The 20,075-nt window shown below is 35.9% G+C and overlaps 1 protein-coding gene across 19 annotated transcripts in view; it reads right to left on the reverse strand.

The window, feature by feature from the left end:
- Positions 1-20,075, reverse strand: part of DCAF6 (DDB1 and CUL4 associated factor 6) — a 117,335-nt gene that overhangs the window by 28,893 nt on the left and 68,367 nt on the right. For 10 of the 19 annotated variants that reach the window (XM_070077394.2, XM_070077397.2, XM_089299614.1 and 7 more), the window contains 2 exons: positions 12,737-12,796; positions 4,066-4,183 (listed from right to left, as the gene is read on the reverse strand). In XM_070077394.2, coding sequence (XP_069933495.2) covers positions 4,066-4,183; positions 12,737-12,796 — 178 coding nt within the window. Of the gene's footprint in view, positions 1-4,065; positions 4,184-12,736; positions 14,063-15,847; positions 15,885-16,539; positions 16,661-20,075 lie in introns of those variants that run through there. The other 9 variants (XM_070077398.2, XM_089299615.1, XM_051857134.3 and 6 more) reach the window with 4 other exon arrangements.

Here is a 20,075-nt window from a genome sequence, read left to right on the forward strand (position 1 = left end):
TATTCTAACATACTTTAATCTACAAAAGGAGATATAAAAATATAAAAGGACAGCTTCACTTTATTGACGCTTCTTTTATCTAATATGTATCTCCACATGTCCCTACTGAATTTTAACTAAATTATATTATCTCCCTTCTTCTTCTCACTGGATAAGTCATCATATCCAAATTCTTAGTAGTTTTAGACTGATCATATATGACCTTTTATTAGACTTTGTCATTCAAGACTATTAAAATTATTACTTAAACCTAAAACTGTCCATTACTTTGGCCTTTGGAACTGCCCCTTGTGGATCACTTCCATTCTGGTCTGTTGCTCAAATACAGCAAGTGGCTGAGTGCCATGGCTGTGCAGAGTAAAAGGTACTGTTTTCTGTTTCAGTTGTAACACTAACCTAATGATTACCATAGTTTTGCTAGCATTTCTAGCTACCAGAATCCTAGGACAAATTATATAAATAATTGTCAATGAGTATTCTGTGACAAATAATGGCATATATAAGGACTGAGTGAGACAAAAGAAAATGTATAACCACCTGACTGAAATTAGAATTCATAGAAATGCGACAATCCCTTAAATTTAGAATAAATGTTGGGGCCGGTGTTGTGGTGTAGCAGATAAAGCTGTAGCCTTTGACACCGGCATCCCATATGGATGCCAGTTTGAGGATCAGCTGCTCCAATTAGGATCTAGCTCCCTGCTAATGGCCTGGGAAGAGAAGCAGAAAATGGCCCAAGTGTTTGGGGCCCTGCTACCCATGTGTGAGAACCAGATGAAGCTCCTGGCCTCTAGCTTCAGCCCAGGCACCCTAGCCATTGCGGTCACCAGGGGAGTAAACCAGATGGCTGGAAAATCTCTTCCCCCCCACTCTCTCTAACTTTTTCAAATCAATAAATCTTAATAAAAAAGAAGAAATATGAACAAGAAAAATAAACTTGTTATATAAAAACTTAATTATAGACAAATACCAGTGATTCAGTAGACTATACAAGTTATCATGGATGTCTTTGGCCAGTATTTTATAAAAACTCCCATAGGCTAATGCAAAAGAACATGCACATATAATATATTATTTTAAATAAGAATGCATATCTAATATATGAAAAGAAAAATATCAAAAGGGTAATGAACCACTGTTAAGTGTCATCTCAGTAGAATTTTTTTTTTCAATTTATTTTATTTATTTGAAAGGTAGAGTTACAGAGAGAAAGAGACAGAGAGACAAAGGTCCTCCATTTGTTGGTTCACTCCCCCAAATGGCCACAAGGGCCGGGGCTGGGCCAATGCCAAGCCAGAAGCCAGGAAGCTCTTCTGGGTTTCCCACATGGGTGCAGGGACCCAAGCACCTGGGCCATCCTCTGCTTTCCCAGGCCATAGCAGAGAGCTGGATCAGAAGAGGAACAGCCAGGATACGAACTGGTGCCCATAAGAGATGCTGGCACTGCAGGCAGAAGCTTAACCTACTATGCCACAGCACTGGCCCACCTCACCCCCCCCCCTTTTTTTTTTGCAATGAACACATATTTTTTCTTAACCAGAAAGAAGTATACATAGATATTTTGATAAAGAGAAGCAAATTTGAAAAATAAATCTTTCTTTGATTGAGAATTAGTATACAGGAATAAGTGAAATGTTCACTGAATAACATTTGACACTTAAATATTAGAGGGCCATTAATGGAAAAGACATGTAGCAAATATATTTAGCATACGTTTAATATGCATTTTAAATCACAATTTTTTACATAAAGCATAGAAAAGAAAGCATAGGAAAGAAAAGACATGAGATCACAGTCTGAGAGCAAAAAGCAAGACTACCATAAATAAACTCAAAAACCAACATCAAACTGAAACATATTTGCAACAAATGAAAGACAAATTTTACTATCTTCAATTATTTATGTAATAAACAAATAGCTCTAATAAATCAAAAAGAAAAAGATAACACCATGGTGGAAAACTGGAAAAGTATTGGTGGCTCAATTTACAAAAGATGATCGTTAACAAGTAATACTTATTTTATTTTGAGCCTATCATGTGCCAGTTCATGCACACAATCTATGTACTTCTGCATGAACCACCTGAACCGTCATGAGAAACATTTAAAGTGGCTTCTACTAAATAAGCACATTCTCAGGAGAGAAAACAAATTCAGGGAGGCTGTTTCAACAGCTTGTTCAAGCCAGAATTCAAGCTATTAGGTTTTTATATTGAGTCACCTGTTATCAAAGAAACTAAATAGCATACTAAGTTCCACACTGGAATAGGTTAAAAAAAAAAAAAAGATGACAGGATTTTTTGAAATTTTTTACAATGAATATTAAACACTTTCATATTCAGCAAAATGGTAATTTTATTCACACAAAAAATAAGAATGAAAAAATATAATTCATGGTCAATTTTCAGAGAAGCCAACAGTGTCATTTAAAAGAAAAGGACTAATAATTTCTTCAAAAAATACTCAGATGGCAGTCAGCACTTTCTGTATAGAAAAGAGATAGTGATTAAGTATAACAACCTCCTGTCAATGTTAAATCATGCATAATGAAAAAATGGCCATGGGTGTCACGATTTTGAAATGTAAAGGTCAAATACTAGAACACATAAGGAAATCATACTGACTACATCTTCAAAAGTCCCCGGAACATAGAAAATTTCAGGAATATCTGAAACTTCCATTTATTCAAAGATTTTAGGATAAAATAAACACAGACATAAACACAAGTGGAAACCAGTGAATCTGAATAAATAAAATATTATCCTGTATCAATCTATAATTAATAACATACACCTTTATATTACTTATACATAAAACATGAGATAATAATTAATGTATCGAATATTAAAACTGCTATAAATTAACATAACTATATAATAAGAACATACTATATTGTCAGTATAATGATTCATATTAACATGTCACTAATGTAAATTTAAGTCAAATTCTTAGCTTGTTCTATCAAGAATAGAAGAAGCTCACATAACTTGAATGCTTTACAATATTACATTCAGCTAAATAAATGAGCTTAAGATAATCAGAAGCATCATTAAAGAGAACCTATACAACCATTAAAGTTCAACTTTACCAGTATTTATAAAGACAGTCATCACAGCCTTTTTTGGTAAAAAATGGTAAACACATTCACTGCCCAGTTGTAGGGAAATTGTTAAATAAATCAAGGTACACCTACTTGATGGACTTTCATCCAGCTAGTACAATAATATTAAAACTAAGTAGCACATGGCTAACGCTGCAGCTCACTAGGCTAATCCTCCACGTGCAGTGCCGGCACCCCGGGTTCTAGTCCCGGTTGGGGCGCCGGATTCTGTCCAGCTCTCTGCTGTGGCCTGGGAGTACAGTGGAGGATGGCCCAAGTGCTTGGGCCCTGCACCAGAATGGGAGACACGGAGGAGGAGCCTGGCTCCTGGCTTCAGATTGGCGTGGTGTGCCAGCTGCAGCACGCCGGCCGTAGTGCCCACTTGGGGGGTGGACCAATGGAAAAAGGAAGACCTTTCTCTCTGTCTCTCTCTCTCACTGTCTAACTCTGCCTGTCAAAACAAAAAAAAAAAAAAAAACAAAAAAAAAACAAAACTAAGTAGCATAAAGTTAAGTCAAAAAAATTTAGGAGAAAATAGAGCATATTCAGAAGGATTAAATTAATGTTCTAAAATTCAAAAACACAAATTATACATATACATACACCTAAACATAGGACCATAAAAAGTTTTAAAATGTTAGGTTTGTTACTTTTGCATTGTCACCTGGCTTTTAATTCTCTTTTACATTTTCTATCAGAAGGAATATCAAGATGAACAACATCAGCATCATTTGTAAAGTTTTTAGAAATGCAAATTCCCAGATCCCAACTGAAACCTAATTCAGAGGGTGGTGTCCAGAAATTTGCGTTTAACAAACTCTTTCAAGTGATTTTCAACCACATGACAGCTCAAGAACCAAAGCATTATAGCAAAACAAAACACAAAGATGATAAAGTGCTAAAAATGAACATCAAATAAAATCCTACAACATTGCTAAGTACATCTTTACAAAAATATTAACTTACCATTCATCTGTAAAGTTCAGTTTTATTGTGCTTGTAGTTGTTCCTTCTGTGCTGTAGTGCAAACTTAAAACTGGTTCACCTGTCCCTGGTTTGGGGCTCAGCTTTTCATTATTGTTATCTGAAAATTGTGTTTAAAACATTTGAAAACGTCTCTGAAATCAGTAAAAAGATGACATTTCCTAAAATTTATGTAACTTAACTTAGGTTGCCCTTTTCATAGTCCTTTTTTGCATCTGTTATGGTTCTCACTTAAAGATCAAAGGCAAGTGATAAAGAAAAATTGTATTTCCTAGTAGCAGTGTATCAAATTCTAGCTTTGTGGACATGATTCTCTTTGATTCAGATGAAACCATATGCATTGAGAACCGAAGCATATTAATATACAATGATATACATTATAAACTGGTATCTTACTTAGATGGAATGCCCATGATACCATTCTTCAGTTACCAGAACATCAATAGTAACGAACATAGGCACCCAGAGAAACATTAAGGGTGCCACAAGAAAGTTGCTCAGGAAAACCCCTGTGACAATTCAATTCTATCAGAGTCTCTCAAATTCAAGGAAGAATTACAGCCTGCATTCTATGGAAAGGAAAGGAGGATTTATTTTTGCTTTGATATTTGCTAAAACTCTCTTGGTTGTAAGATCAGACCATGTATTTTGGTATATTTCAGATTCTAAGGAATTTATTTCTTAACTGTGGAAATGGCAATTTTATCTTAAGACTCTATAGGCAATGTCCATGATATATACCAATAATTTCAAAATGGCAAATATTGGATTGATACAAACTATTCCAAGTTCTCCTCCCATAGATTGTACAGATATTCAAAAATAAAATTAAACAGAGCTTTATAATTTTTTTCCTTTCATGATGAATTAACAGCTTGGGAAAACATCAAAATAAATAGATAATACAAAAGAGACACAAAAGTACATAACATTTCTGCCATTTGCTTGAAGAAAACACTTCAGTGTTATAATACTAACATTCTAGACACTAAAGACTGATATGATACTACTAAAAATAATCTACTTGTCTTGAAATATAAAACAGTATTCCCCAAATTACTGAGGATTTTTATTAGGTCCACTTCAGACATTCTACTTACTACAAGAGAATCTCATATAATTAGAGCTCTGGTTTCTATTTTATGAACAGACAATTAACATGATTTCTGATACCAGAGGACTACAGCAGAAAGGAAAAAAGTACTCTCCAAGAGACTTAGAAGCAAGCTGACAACAAAGCTCAGGAAAATCAATTCTTAATGCCTTTAACTCCTAACTCATGAGAAATCCTATCATGCAAAATTAATTCCAATTTGAAAATAATGGAATGAATTATAAAGCAGGTATCACAAATGCTAAAAACCACTTTGTGTTTATATTGTTTTTGTTATGACCATGGACTTGACATAAAGAGTTGCTGGAAATAAATCAACAGCCCATTATTACCTTTAAAGATTCAGTATTACATTCAGTGTTTTGATTCTGATAAAATAGACCTGTAGCTTAAATAAAATTATCAAGAATGGAACTTGTAAAACATCTGTCCTACTCTTGACCATCTTTGCAAAATTTCCTATTAGCTACACATTTGAACACACAAACTGCCCCATTCTTCTTCCAATACGTTGCTGAGATCTTTGTGCCACTGATGCTAAAGACACTGTTCATCTTTAGGATTCTGGAATTAGTGGAGCCAGACAGCAACAGAAGGGGATGACCAAGGGAACTCAGAGGTTGGTGCTAGTTCATCTATTCTCTCCTAGAACATTTTAAGGTATTTTACTGTTTTTCACTTATTGTAAAGATGGCATGGAAAACAAAAGCATATATGATAGAAATGAAGGACTGAATTTCTTAGATCTAACTTGAAATAGAAGAATAACTTGTAAGAAGCCTTATAGAATTTAAATGCCATATTTCTCTCTAGAAGAAAATTAAAGACACAGTTTTGGATATTTATATTCTATGACTACAGGAATGTAACAAATAAAGAGCTATTAAGAGGTCAGAACAGTATAGGAAACATTTGAACTTATGCAGCTAACCCCCTACTCCTCAAAAAGCTCCCTTAGATTATACTGATAATTGAAGTTTTCTTCCTAAGATATTTCTATGAAGTTATTTAATCAGGAATGTGATCTATGTTTATAAATCTTATGAAACATAGCCGCATTCATTTCATAATTATTCTTGATAGTTCTTAGTAAGTTCAACCTTGTATAAAGTTGACACATCACTATTAAAACAGAATGGACTCTTCTGTTATAAAAACTTTAGCCTCCTGAGCCTAGTTATTTCCTTTATAACTTGCACATAAACACTATCTCTGGCAGAAAACTACACAATACAGAGCCTGGTTTCTTTTCATGTAGTATTTACCAGACTGATATATCCAAATTTTAGAATTCATTTACTGAGGGTGCCATTGTAGCAGATAAAGTTGATGCCTGTGACACCAGTACCCTTTATGGGGGCGGATGAGTCACGGCTGCTCCACTTCTGATCCAGCTCCCTGCTAATGTTCCTTGAAAAGCAGCAGAAGATGGCCCAAGTGCTTGGGTCCCTGCACCCATGTGAGAAACTGCGAACAAGCTCCTGCACCCTGCCTGGCCCAGGCCCAGCCCCAGCGGCCATTTGGGGAGTGAACCAGCAGATGGAAGGAAGACCTCTCTCACTCTAACTTTGCCTTTCAAATAAAAAAAAATAACTCTAACAATGACAAAAAAAGAATTCATTTCCTAGACTTGTTCTATTCTACTCCTTATATACAACATATTTCCCCAGGGATGTGGAGTCCTGAGCTACCAATGAATGAATTTCCATTTATTTCTGATACAGTGCATAATTTAAGAGTTAAACATCTAAGAAAAAACATTCTAGTTTAAAGAACTATTTTTTTAATTCTTCCACTAGTTGAAAAAAAATCTGTACACATTTACATTTCCCCTAAGTTATTCTATTTAAGTTGGATAAGCAAATGCTTCTAAAATCTGTATTTTGGGGGACAAGTGTTTGGCCTAGTAGTTAAGATACCAGTTAAGACTGCACTGCATGTTGGAGAGCTAGAGTTTGAGTTCTGCAAATGTGGACCCTGGGAAGCAGCAGTCATGGCTAAAGTCACTGAGTCTCTGCTACCCATCTGGGAGACCTCGAATGAGTTTCTACCTCCTTGCTTCAAGCAGAGCCAGGGGCCAATGCAGGCACATGGGGAATAAACTAGTAGATGGGAGCTTCTTTTCTATCTCTGTATCTCATATTAAAAAAAAAAAGTTTAATTTACTTGTATCCTCCTTTATTTAATCTACTTTCATGGTTTCAATTAGCATCTATATACAGAAAATTTCCAAACCCATCTAAAGCTTTGTGAAGTTGTAGCACCAAAATGGAGTCACTTAAGCCAAACTAATAAAATGCATTTGGGTGACCATAAAGGAGAGGCTCTCATGCACACATGGCTATGCTAAAAGCTATTAGAAGGACTCTGAAAACAACCTTGCATAAATGCCACTGAAACCTCACACAAAGAATTCTATGAAGACATCTGCTCAGCAACTTCCTATTCAACTTTGGACCAATGCTATCCTTGTTACTCATCCTTGTAGTCAAAGAAACAATTTATATAACCCCCATTTTACCTTTAAAAACCACTATCTTTTTTAACCTCTGTGAATACTGCTTATGATCCAAAATAGTACACATACTTCAGGTTGCAATCTTCTATTAATTCTCAAAATCAGATTCTTAGAAAGCCACTTTTTTTTTAGGTTGACACCATACAATCAACAGCTCATCCTGTCTTCCATTTAGGTGTCTCAAACAGACAATTCAAACAATTGAGCTCATGATCTCTATCTACTTCTACACATCCTCTCCCACAATTTATTCCTTAGGGTTTTCTATTTAAATAATTAACCACCCACTGTGCTCAATCAAAAAGTGGGTGTTAACCTTGAAGTGGCAGGAAAAGTCACCTGCTGATCTCTATCTACCAGTATCTCCCCAAAGCACTACAAATAAATGTATAATTTAAGTAAAAACAGTGTATTTGCTACATGAGTGGAGAATGAAGATACGTGGCAAGAGAGAACACCGAAGAAGCTGAGCTCAATAACAACCTGTGCTCCCAATGACCAACCCAGACCCACAAAAGAACTCACTTCTGAAAGACCCAGACAACTCCCTCTGGGCCCCACCTCCTAACAGCTCCATCATGGGGAGGTGACCAGATGATCTCTGTTCCATATGCATCAATATGTCCCTTCCAGTTTTATGCCATGCACAGAGCAGCATGAGGTCCTCAACAGAAGCCAGACATAAACTAGCACCTCTCTAGTTTCTGGAACCATGAGCCCAAAAGAAGCTGCTTTCCTTTATGAACTGTTCAGTTTCAGGTATTCTATTAGAGCAACAAAAAACAGACTGAAAACATCCATCAACTACAACACCTAAAAAGAAATCTCATATATGTTCTTTCCCCCCAAATCTGCTATTTTTGCAGAAATCTCAGTTAATGAATCGCTATCTGTAACTGTCAGGACACCTCATCATTCTCTCATTCATTTCTAGTCAGTCTCAATGTATCATTAATTCTACCTCTCAAATATTTTAAAAATCTGTTGACATTTCTCATCACTATTCTTAGTTTGGATCCCTCATGCTCTCTCATCTAGAGAGATGATTATTACAATAGTCATTTACAAGCTCTAGCTGTTCTCAACCTTACTCCGTCTTGCATTCAATCATCAAATGGTACCAAAATTATCAGTCCAATATATAAATCTACCATGTTTCTCCCAAGCTGAAAAAAATTTCTACAGCTCACCACAGCTGAAGAATTAATTCACTTACTCAAAAAATAGTTTGCCAAATAACTGGTATGATTTTAGGCACTGAATATTTAACAGAGAATATGGAAAGAGGCAGATATTAAACAATCCCCCAAATATGTAATACAAATATAATGTTGGAAAATAAGTCATAAAGAAAGAAAAAGGGGGAGAACTCTTGTAGACTGGGAGATCATATTATTTTTTAGTAATGATCTAAGTAAGATTTGAAGGCTGAGTCAGAAGTTCCCCAATGGAAAAGCATGTGGCTAGAGGGAACAGTGTATACAAAAGATTTGAGAAGCAAAGGAGTTAAGAGTGCTAGTGGAACTGAAAGTAGGCCTATGTGAAAAGAACTTAGTGAGGAAACAGTTGTCTGGAATGATGTTAGCAAGATAAGGTCAGGTCACATCAGGCTTGTAAGCCAAAGCATGGATTTGGAATGTTTAGACAGATTAAAGATACAACTATATCCACATTTTAAAAAGTTTTTCTCTGGCTGATGGTTGAAAATAGAGAACAGCCTGAACTGATTTAAGATCAGTTAAGAGGTTATTATACAGGCCGGCGCTGTGGTGTAGAGAGTTAAAACCTAGGCCTGCAGCGCCAGCATCCCATATGGATGGCAGTTCAAGTCCTGACTCCTCCTCTTCTGATCTAGCTCTCTGCTATAGCCTGGGAAAGCTGTAGAAGATGGGCCAAGTGTTTGGGTCCCTGCATCCATGTATGAGACCTAGAAGAAGCTCCTGGCTTCAGATCAGTGCAGTTCCAGCTGTTGAGGCCATTTGGGGAGTGAACCAGTGGACAGAAGACCCCTCTCTTTCTACCTCTTTCTGTAACTTTGTCTTTCAAATGATTAAAATAAATCTTTTTTTAAAAAAAGAGGTTATTATAGGGCCAGAGTTTTGATGTAGTAGGTAAAGCCACCTTCTGCAACAGCAGCATCCAAAATGGGTGCTGGTTCGAGTCCCTGTTGCCCCACTTCTGATCCAGCTCCCTGCTAATGTGCCTGGGAATGCTTTGGAAGATGGCCCAAGTCCTTGGGCCCCTACACCCATGCAGGAGATCCAGAAGTTGTTCCTGGCTCATAGCTTCAGACTGTCCCAGCTTCAGCCATTGTGGGCATTTTAGGAGTGAACCAGTGGATGGAAGCTCGCACTCTCCCTGTGAACTCTCTTTCAAATAAATACATAAATCTTAAAAAAAAAAAAAAAGAGGTAATTACATTAGTTCAGAAGAGACAGAAACAGGCAGTCTCTCTTAACTTTCATAGAAGTTATTTTTAGGTAATAGAAGCCTGTCACATGAAGTCCCCGGGACTTTATAAGACATAATCCCACTGAACAAAATGGCATTTAAAAAATTCTGGATTTAAATAAACTGAAATATTTTCCACCACTGGAATGTTTCTGCTCAGAGGTCTTATTATAAAATACTTCATGATGATCTATTTTGATGTAGCTTCTGCCAAACCCACTCAATATTTGAGTTCTTACATACCATCTCTACTTACATGGCACAAAAAGGTTTATCATACTACACATGGCCAAAAATAAGGAATGAACCTCTTGAGTTTTGCTTCCAAACTACTCAACCCTAATAAATGACATCACCATTTTCCCAGGCACTGGGAGCTAATTTTGATTCTTCTCTTCCTCTTGTCTTCCATATCACTTGTAAATTAAGTAACAAGTTATTTATAATATTATACTATGTCACTGGACTCAATGTGAAATCTGGCTAAACATTCTCTAGTCATGATATACTAATCCAATATATGAGGGTCCTTCAAAAAGCTTATGGAAAGGCTATCGAGCTCCCTGTTAATGTGCCTGAGAAAGCAGCAGAGGATGGCCCACGTGCTTGGACCCTTGCACCCATATGGGAGGCCTGGAAGAAGCTCCTGGCTCCTGGTCTCGGTCTGGCCCAGTCCTGGCCACTGGGGCCTTCTGGGTAGCGAACGAGTGGATGGAAGACTTCTCTGTCTTTCCCTGTTTTTGACTCCACCTTTCAAATAAATAACTAAATCTTTAAAAAAAAAAGTCTGTGGAAAATGAAATTAAAATAGAAGTTTATTCTGAATGGAAAAACAATTTGAAATCCATGTATTTTTTTTCATGACACATTTTCCATGAACTTCAATTTTGAAGACTCCTGTGTATGATGTATAACAGTATTTATTTTTAAAGTAATTATTCCCTAGTGTTAATATCTTAACAATAAATGAATAAAGAAAATAAATATGCCTGATTACTTAGATTTCAAGTTCATTTGCCCATCTTTCTTTTTTCCCTTTTTTTTTTTTCTAAGAACAAAAAACCTATGGCAATAGGTGTTACTTAAGGTCTACAAGGAATAATTTAAAATCAGAAGTAGTTTTCTAATTTGCCTTAAAATTAGTTTCCATTTATTACTGTAAGAATGCAGTTAAAATTCGATTCCATGCCAAACAGGTATTACACAGCAATATTTCAACATTACTACTGACCAATAAGTCATCCTACACAGATGAACTTTTACCCAAACGAATCTTATAGCTTTAGTGGTATTTTTAAAACTTTTTACAGAAATATTTGTAAAATCTGATAACCATCAACCTTTTTGAATAGAGAAAAATGAGTATTATTCTAAGTTATTATTATAGGCTTAACGTTACTAAGATTACTTATCATACTGGGTCATAATATATTTAGAAAACCTCAGGGAATTCCGAAGCAAGATTTTAGTAAGCCATTTTGTCCTGATTTTAAATGGTTCATTTTAGTTTTCTATAGTCTTCCTTTTTCCATCCTAATTTTCAGATGCCCCTTTGGTCAGAATACCTTCCTCTTCTTTTTGCTTTGCCTAATATGACAGTAATGAGGCCTGATAAATACGTAACCTATCTCAACAGGCTGTACTGAAGGCATTCAGGCCAATCCTATACCGTTCCTAATTCAAAAACTACAGTGGAAATGCAAACACCCTCTGACTGGCAGCTTTCAAGTTTATCTCTGGGATCCTAACTACATTTCGTATAGTTAAATATACCAGGAATTAAACCACCAGGTAAATGAGACATAAAACCAAGTATCATCGGGGCTGGCATCATGGCATAGTGGGTAAAACTGCCACCCATCATACTAAAACCCCATATGAGTGCCGGTTTGTGTCTCAGTTTCTCCATTTCCCATCCAGCTCCCTGGTAAGGGCCTGAGAAAACCAATGGAAGATGGCCCAAGTGTCTGGGCTCTTGCCACCATGTGGGAGACCCAGAAGAGGCTCCTGATTCCTGGCTTCAGCGTGGCCCAGCCCTGACTGTTGCTGCCACCTGAGGAGTGAATCAGCAGATGGAAGATCTTTCTCTGTCTCTCCCTCTCTCTCTGTAACTCTTCCAAAAATAAAAACAGATATTAAGAAAAACCAGAAACAGCAACCATCATTACCATAGCAATCCTGTAATCTACAATATTACTATGTTCAAACAACCAGTGAGGTATAAGGATGACCGCTAATCTCAAACTCAGTTTCACAGTTTCATGACAGACACCTAAAACTTAACAAATGGATACAGTTTAAATCCATTACAATATTGTTACGGGGAACAAATCCAAAGTGGGCATAAATGGCCAAAAATAATAATTAATTTAGCTTACACAGAAAATAACTTGTATAGGCCAAGAAGGCCGTTTGTGTGCAAAACTACCTAGGATATTTTAGTTCATCAAACACTGACTTTAAGACCACAATCAAAATGGAATGCTATAAGAAAGCGAGAGTGAGCTTTGTTTATGCATTGCAATAAAACTATGGATGGATGGGCATAGCGCATCTCCTGTTGCACGCACCCTGTTGCTCGTCAAGTGACATGGATCCGAGCTGTTTGTTAACCACAGAAGAAGGAGAATCTGAAACAAAAATGAGATTTCAACTTAAAAGTAAGCAGCAGAAAACTGCACAGCAATGTCATGATCATCTCTAAGCTTAAGAAACAAATATATAAGGTAGGGAATGGAAGTAAGTACTCTGGTGTATTTCCCAAGCAGTGAGTAAGCAGGGCCATGTGCTTAAAATGTTATTTCAGGCAAGCATTTAGCAATTTTGAATGAGAAAACATTCTACTTTCATGCATATACCTTTTATCAAGTTCATTTAGCACAAGCACAAGTACAAGATAGATACATTAGAAATGGGGAATTTCCTTCACTAAGCAGAAGACTTCTTTGCCCTTCTCAAATTTCCTTTCCAGATTCTTAAGGAAACTTTCACTCTGCCTTGGAGGACTCAAAGCATGAAATGAGAGGCTCATTCCAATTTGCGAGATGTCTGCTGCACTGTGAGCTGAACAAGGTGCTCAAGTCAAGATGTTAGACAAAGGAAACAATTCAATGAAGGAATTGCCATTACAGAAACATATATAACTTTTAAAACTCTATGGTATATTGTGCAACTGAGACTGTATCATGTCATGAAGTCTTAGGTTTCTTTAGAGGTATTTGGTGGGGAAACAAAGAGAGGCAAGGAGAATGTTTAGTGGTCTGGGCTTTACATTTTCAATACTTTATAGCTTCAAGTAGAATGGTTTTGCTTTTATCTTTTGGATATACTGGCTTACTTTCTAAGAATTTGTTTTATAAGTGGGTTTACTGATTGAAGAATCTTGGTATAAAGGAAGGTAGTATGATAAAAGATTGTCTGGAGTTACCTTTGATTCTAAACCTATACTGATAATAATTAGCAACATTTTTAGGTATAAACTTCTCCTTTCTCTCTGATCAGCCTAGGAACTTAATAACTGAAGCAAGGCATTGGGGAATACAGTTTAAGCGTCTCTAATATAAAAAGCGAAAATCTAAAATGCCCCAAAATCTAAAACTTTGAGTACCAACATGACACTACAAGTAGAATTCCACAACTGGTATCCTGTGACAGGCTACAATCAAAACACAATTACACTAAAAGTATTATATAAAATTATCTTCAGACTGTGTATAAGGTATATTGAAACATTAAATGAATTTTGTGCTTAGATGTGGGCCTCATCCCCAAGATATTTTTATCACATTTATGCAAATATTACAAAATCCAAAAACACCTGAAAGCTGAAACACCCTGATTTCAAGCATTCTGGATAAAATACTGAACCTGTAGAAGGAAGTGGCTCCTTCTAATTCCTGGTTTAGGTCCCAGCGTTCCAGTGGGGTACAGTAAAAGAGAAAATACAGGTAATAAGCATAGCTCTCCCTCAAATGTAAAAATAATTTCTTAGTTTCTAATATCTTACAGTTCTCAGCAAATATTGTTAATAAAATAACTTTGGTATATCACCAGTTTCAGCTCACAATGGCAATTCATCCTGCCAACACCCAAATGGGTATTTTAAGGAAAGTCTGTTTTTACTAGACGGCTAAAAAAAGTTTCCATTATATCCTGAATTCACACCAATTTTATATTATTTGACTACTTGCTCCACTTTTAATTACAGCCATTTGAGAATATTTTGTAAGTGGATTTTGATAAAGTATGATCACTTAGTAATAGCTTTTACTTATCCTAACTTATCACCTCTTCATCACAAAATTTAAACACTAAAAACAAAGTTGATACAATGGCATCTTAAGCAGTTTCCCAAGCTATTCATGCTTTACTTTCCTTTTTAAAAATTCTATTTATCCATTTCAGAGTTAGATTCAATACTATGCTCTATTTTGTTTTTGAAGACCAAATTAAGCTGCTCTTTACAAACAGGATTACATTATTTAAAGAAAATTAGAATATGTCAATGAAATAAATATTAGAAAAAAATCCTGGAAAGTATCATATTTTTTGCCCTTTTAGCTTTGTAATCCATATCATGCTCCTCTCATTTAGTAAGAGCCCTAAAAATATTATAAACTCTCCAAGAAATCTTCTCTTCAAATATTTAACTTTTGGGGCTGGCGCTGTGGCACAGCTGGCTAAGCTGCCATCTGCAATGCCAACAACCCGTATGGACGCCGGTTCCAGTTCTAGTTGTTTCACTTCCAATCCGACTCCCTGCTAATGGACCTGAGAAAGCAGCAGAAGATGACCTAAGTCCTCGCGACCCTGCACCCTTTTAGAAGACCTTGAAGAAGATTCTGGCTTTGGCCTGGCCCAGACCCGGTTGTTGCATCCATTTGGGGAGTGAACCAGCAGATGGCAGATCTCGGTCTCTCCTCTCTCTTTCTCTCTGTGACTCTTTCAAATAAATCTTTAAAAAATCTTTCAAGTTTTTCATAACTATTATGGGATGTAAAATTTTACTAAAATAATGTGTACCTTACTTGATTTTTCACGTAAAATTCAGGAAAGAGTATGTCACTGAAAATATACAGTGATGAAGATGTAGGAGCATGCTAACATCTCTACAAAACTATTTTCAAATTCTTGAAGAATTTAAAATATTTAAATTTGTGTTAAGACAAAAGGATAGTATTAAACTACAAAGATTTTCCTTTCTGACTTTACAAGCTGGCACAGATTTAGACGATTTCTGGGATATTATTTGACTAATCTTTATGGAGAAATCCTTCTTGGTGACTGTTTCTATTCTATTTAAAATCTTGGGATCGTGCAACTGTTCTTGGAGGGATTATTCTTCTCTTACATGAACATTTTATGTGAAATGTTTTTAGATCAGTGACTGTTCAGAAATTCAGTACCTACAACTCTGTTCTTCCAGAAATGTTTTGAAATACTATCACAATAACCATCAGAATAAATAATACAAAAAATGAAATTACCAGCTCAGCTGACTGCTTCAGTTATGTGTCTACTCTAGTCCACCTCTTTATGAAATATCCTCTAGAAAGCACCACCACAAAATAAGAACCTGAATATATGATCCAACGATAATCTGTTATAAAATACAATTCTGGTCAGCTTACGTAAACTGTTTTGAAGCACAGCCATTATTTTTAGGGAAAGATAAACATTACCCTAAAGCTCGGCATGTCTCATGGTCAATTTTCTTAACTGTGAGAAAAAAAATAATTATAGAAAAAAAATAATTATAACAAGGCCTCTTCAGCCAAACTCCCTAGGTTCAAATGTGGCTCTTCTACTCAGGAATAGGATAACCCTAGGCAACCTATGTGACTATAAAATGAAGAAATCACAGTATCTACCACATAGTATTCTTGAGACAATTTAATGAGATAATCCATGTAAATGACTTAGGTGACACACAGGAAAGAGTCAATTAATATTATTTGGCTGATATGGAAAGAACAATAATGGTATAAAGCTGTTCTGGAAAAATGGAGCCTATCATCATGTTTAAAGGTCTAAGGGACTCCTCGTTGTTTTGCTTACAGAACTAGGAAATACCCTATTTGATGTATTAGCCATTCATAAACATTAAAAACACAGGTCACACTCTCCACTGGAAACGCACTATGTAACATCACTGTCGCTATGGACACTGAGGGGAATCTGTAGCTGCAGAGAGCCTGCTTGCACAGGATTGGGTAAGTGCTGATTTTTTCCAATATGGCTCAGTTTTGAAAAGCCCTTTTTCAAAAAATAATCACCAATATTTGATACCCTTTTGGGGTACAAATGATTTTTATTCTTGTTGTTGTTTTTCAATTGGCAAAACCGTGCCATAAAGTGAAAAAACAGTTCCTACCTGACCCTCTCTAGGCTGGCTCCATGCTCCAGTGGGGCTCTGTGGTGGGGGACCAGTACCAGCAGACTCCACAGGTGTTGTCACTCTGAGCAGGAGCCAGCAACCCATGACTTCAGGGGACCTGAAATGGAAAAAAAGAGTTGGGCTTAAAATCAGCCATATGCTGAATGCCTTTGCCATAGCTCTTTAGGGAATCTATGTGATAAATGTACGTTCAGCTCATTCAAAACCCTCAATACTATCAACTTTACAAAGCTGTTGTATTAGGGCACTGTGACATAGTAAATGAAAGATAACATAAGATAGTACGCTAGGTGTACTGCTCTCCTAATATAAAAATGATAAAGAGTGTTGGCTGACCTATCCACATGCCATTTTTGTAAATCATGGCAAACTACATTATCTAGTAAGTAAATAAGGGGGAAACTGAGGCATGAAATAGCCAAAAAAAAAAAATGAACTGCCCAAGGTTATCTAGCCACAGGCCCAAAGTATATGAATTCAGAGAAGTCTAGTATCACTGCGGTGATGTGATAAAAACAGATTTATCACTTTTTGGGGAAAAAAGTCCTAAAAAAAGACTTTGTTGTTAAGTTATGATATATTTCCTAAAAGTACAGAAAGAGTTATGGCATATTTCCTTGTAGTCTATATGGATGTGGCAAGATTATGCAAGAGCAGGTTAAGCTACTGCTTGAGACAACCACATCCGATTCCGAGTGCCAATTTGGTTTCTGGATGCTCCACTTCCAAACTAGCTTTGTGTTAATGCATTCTGAAGCAGCAGATGATGGCTCAAGTGCTTGGGCATCCGCAACCCACATGGGAGAACTGCGCAAGAGTTCTGAGCTTGTAATTTCAGTCTGGGCTAGTCGTGGCTGTTGTAGGTACTTAGGAAGTCAGCAGATAGAAAACTGACTCTTTTCTTCTCTTTCACTCTGCCTTTCAAGAAGATGAAAATAAACATTTTTAAAATGAGCTATCTTGGGGCCAATGCTGTGGCATAGCAGATAAGCAGCTGCCTGCAATGACAGAATCCCATATGGGAGCTAATTCAAAGTCCTGGTTGCTCCACTTTTGATCCAGCTCTCTGCTATGGCCTGGGAAAGTAGTAGAAGATGGTCAAAGTCCTTGGGCCCCAGCTTCCACGTGGGAAACCTGGAAGAAGCATGTGGCTCCTGGCTTTGGATTGGCCCACCCCTGGTTGTTGTGGCCATTTGGGGAGTGAACCAGTGGATGGAAGACCTTTCTCTCTCTCTCTTTCTCTGTCTCTCTGTAACTCTGGCTTTCAAATAAATAAATAAATCTTTAAAAATAAATAAAATGAAGTATCTCAATGTGGTTAAAAACAAAATAAAAATCCTTTAAGATAACATAGTTTGAACAACTTTATTTTTGGAACTCAATTTTGAAGATTATCATTTGTAGGTGCCAATAATTCTTTGAGAGCCGAACAAAAGTCCAACAAACTGGGCTCTTGAAAGCAAAGATGCTTTGGGAGTAACATAAGGGAGCAAGTATGCAGGTCATCACTCTTTTCTTCCTTCCTCCATGTTTAAATCTCAAGAGGACCACTCTTAAATATTTTATATTAGAATTTCCATGTAAGAGTTCTCAACTGGGGCAGTAGAAGGGAAACCCATTATTTATAATTTAATATCTATTTTAAATTATAATTTAAAGCCAAAGGTAGTATCAGATGGTGCTCTAGAATGATATTTTAGTTTTCAATTGCCAAGAAATATTGGCAACTGAATAACATCCCAGCTGAGATTATCACTAACTATATCAACCTCCTTCCATCATAGCCTACTCAAAATACAGATTATTTCTATAGAATGCTCTGACTGCAGTTATTTTACAGAAATTAGGTATTATTAACTCATTTTACATTTGTCCTTTAAGATTTTCATCAGTCCTACATTTTGAAAAGAGAATGTTTCCCAGATAATGTTAAATTAAACTCTCTTGGTTTATAAATCAGTAGTATCTCCTTTGAATATCATATTCAAAAAGACTAAATATATGAGAAGCTAACAAAATATCATTTATTGGTAGTATCATAACTTAACATCTACTCTACAGGTAGCAAAGTATAATGGAAAAATATGCTTGTTTAAGAGAAATGCATATATTCTACTATTAATAAATATCAGAATTCTAATTGAGGTACCTTCTTGACTGAGAGTAGTAAGAATGAGTCAATGTCAATAATACACACCCAAAGAACTGTATTTACTGTATTTAATAAGTTTTAGTGTTATTCAATTAAAATTATCTTTCTGGTGAATTCATTAATTTCTAATTTTTCATAATTTATGTTCTAAAATGAAAAATTTTACCTTCACCTAACTCATTTTTCCTCACATCCAAAACTTATTAAGCAAAGTACACAGATTTTATTAGTTGTGCCTTATAAAAAAACTGAGAGTATGTTATTAATGGTTCTTAAAACTTTCAATTACAAAATAGTGTTCCTATGACATGGAAGCACAGAATCATATTAAAGTAGCACTAGCAAACGAACATAGTGCAAGCAACCGATTAATCAGGGCCTCATACAAACACTGTTACCAGAATAAGATACAGACAAACTACTTCACTTTGCAGGAAGGAGCAACATTCATTGAATGAGAACACTAAGGGTTTCTAATAATTAGCCTATCTACCTAGCCTCACAGGCCCAAAAATGTTGTTTAATAACAAAGAAAAGATAGTTCTTAAACCCAGATGAAGTTCCTGGCTTTGGCCTGACCCAGCTCTAGCTGTTGTAGCAACTTGGGAAGTAAAATGTTGATATAGGTAGGGACATTTTATTTTCCTTTTTATTGGTTGTTATGTCTTTTTTTATATATATATAGAAACACTGGCTAATGTTATATATAACACAAAATCATAAAGTGTTTTATTAATAAACATCATTGTAATCCAATAACATTTTCTGGTAGTTAGTTTTAATTATAGAACAATATTTTCCAACAGAAAAAGAAGAAATAAGACACCTTGCCTGGCTAATATTTCCTCCATAAATATAACACTGAATTAAAATCACATCCATGATTTGTTCCAAACACTGTTATCTATATTCCAATGGTTTATTTTATTTTACCACAGTACTATATAATGTGCTGTTTTAACCACAGTATTTACTGCTACAGATTAAAGTGGGGGCTTTCCAGCTCTATCAATTTGAAGCACAGATTAAATCCAAATACTTAAATCATAGTTCTAAGTAAATAATGCCCAAACTCACCACTCCTTACGGTGGCAGAAGGAAGTATCATAAATTCATTAGTATGAGACCATCTAGACACATTTTTGTTCCTAAACACAAGATTTATAGCACCTTCTATAATACCTGTACTATATATAGGACTTATTGTACCTAACATCCATTTTGAAAGAACTAAATTGGCAAATCAATTTGTGCTTTATGTTTTATTTTTTTCAACAAATGTTTATTGAGCATCATAAGCTTTCTGATCACAAAAGAACAGGGTCATTAAAATGCTCAATGGAAAGAGACTGGCACAGAT

This window comes from Oryctolagus cuniculus, chromosome 7, assembly GCF_051225735.1.
Source record: "Oryctolagus cuniculus isolate XC-2025 breed Fujian yellow rabbit chromosome 7, ASM5122573v1, whole genome shotgun sequence".
NCBI classification, from domain to species: Eukaryota; Metazoa; Chordata; class Mammalia; order Lagomorpha; family Leporidae; genus Oryctolagus; species Oryctolagus cuniculus.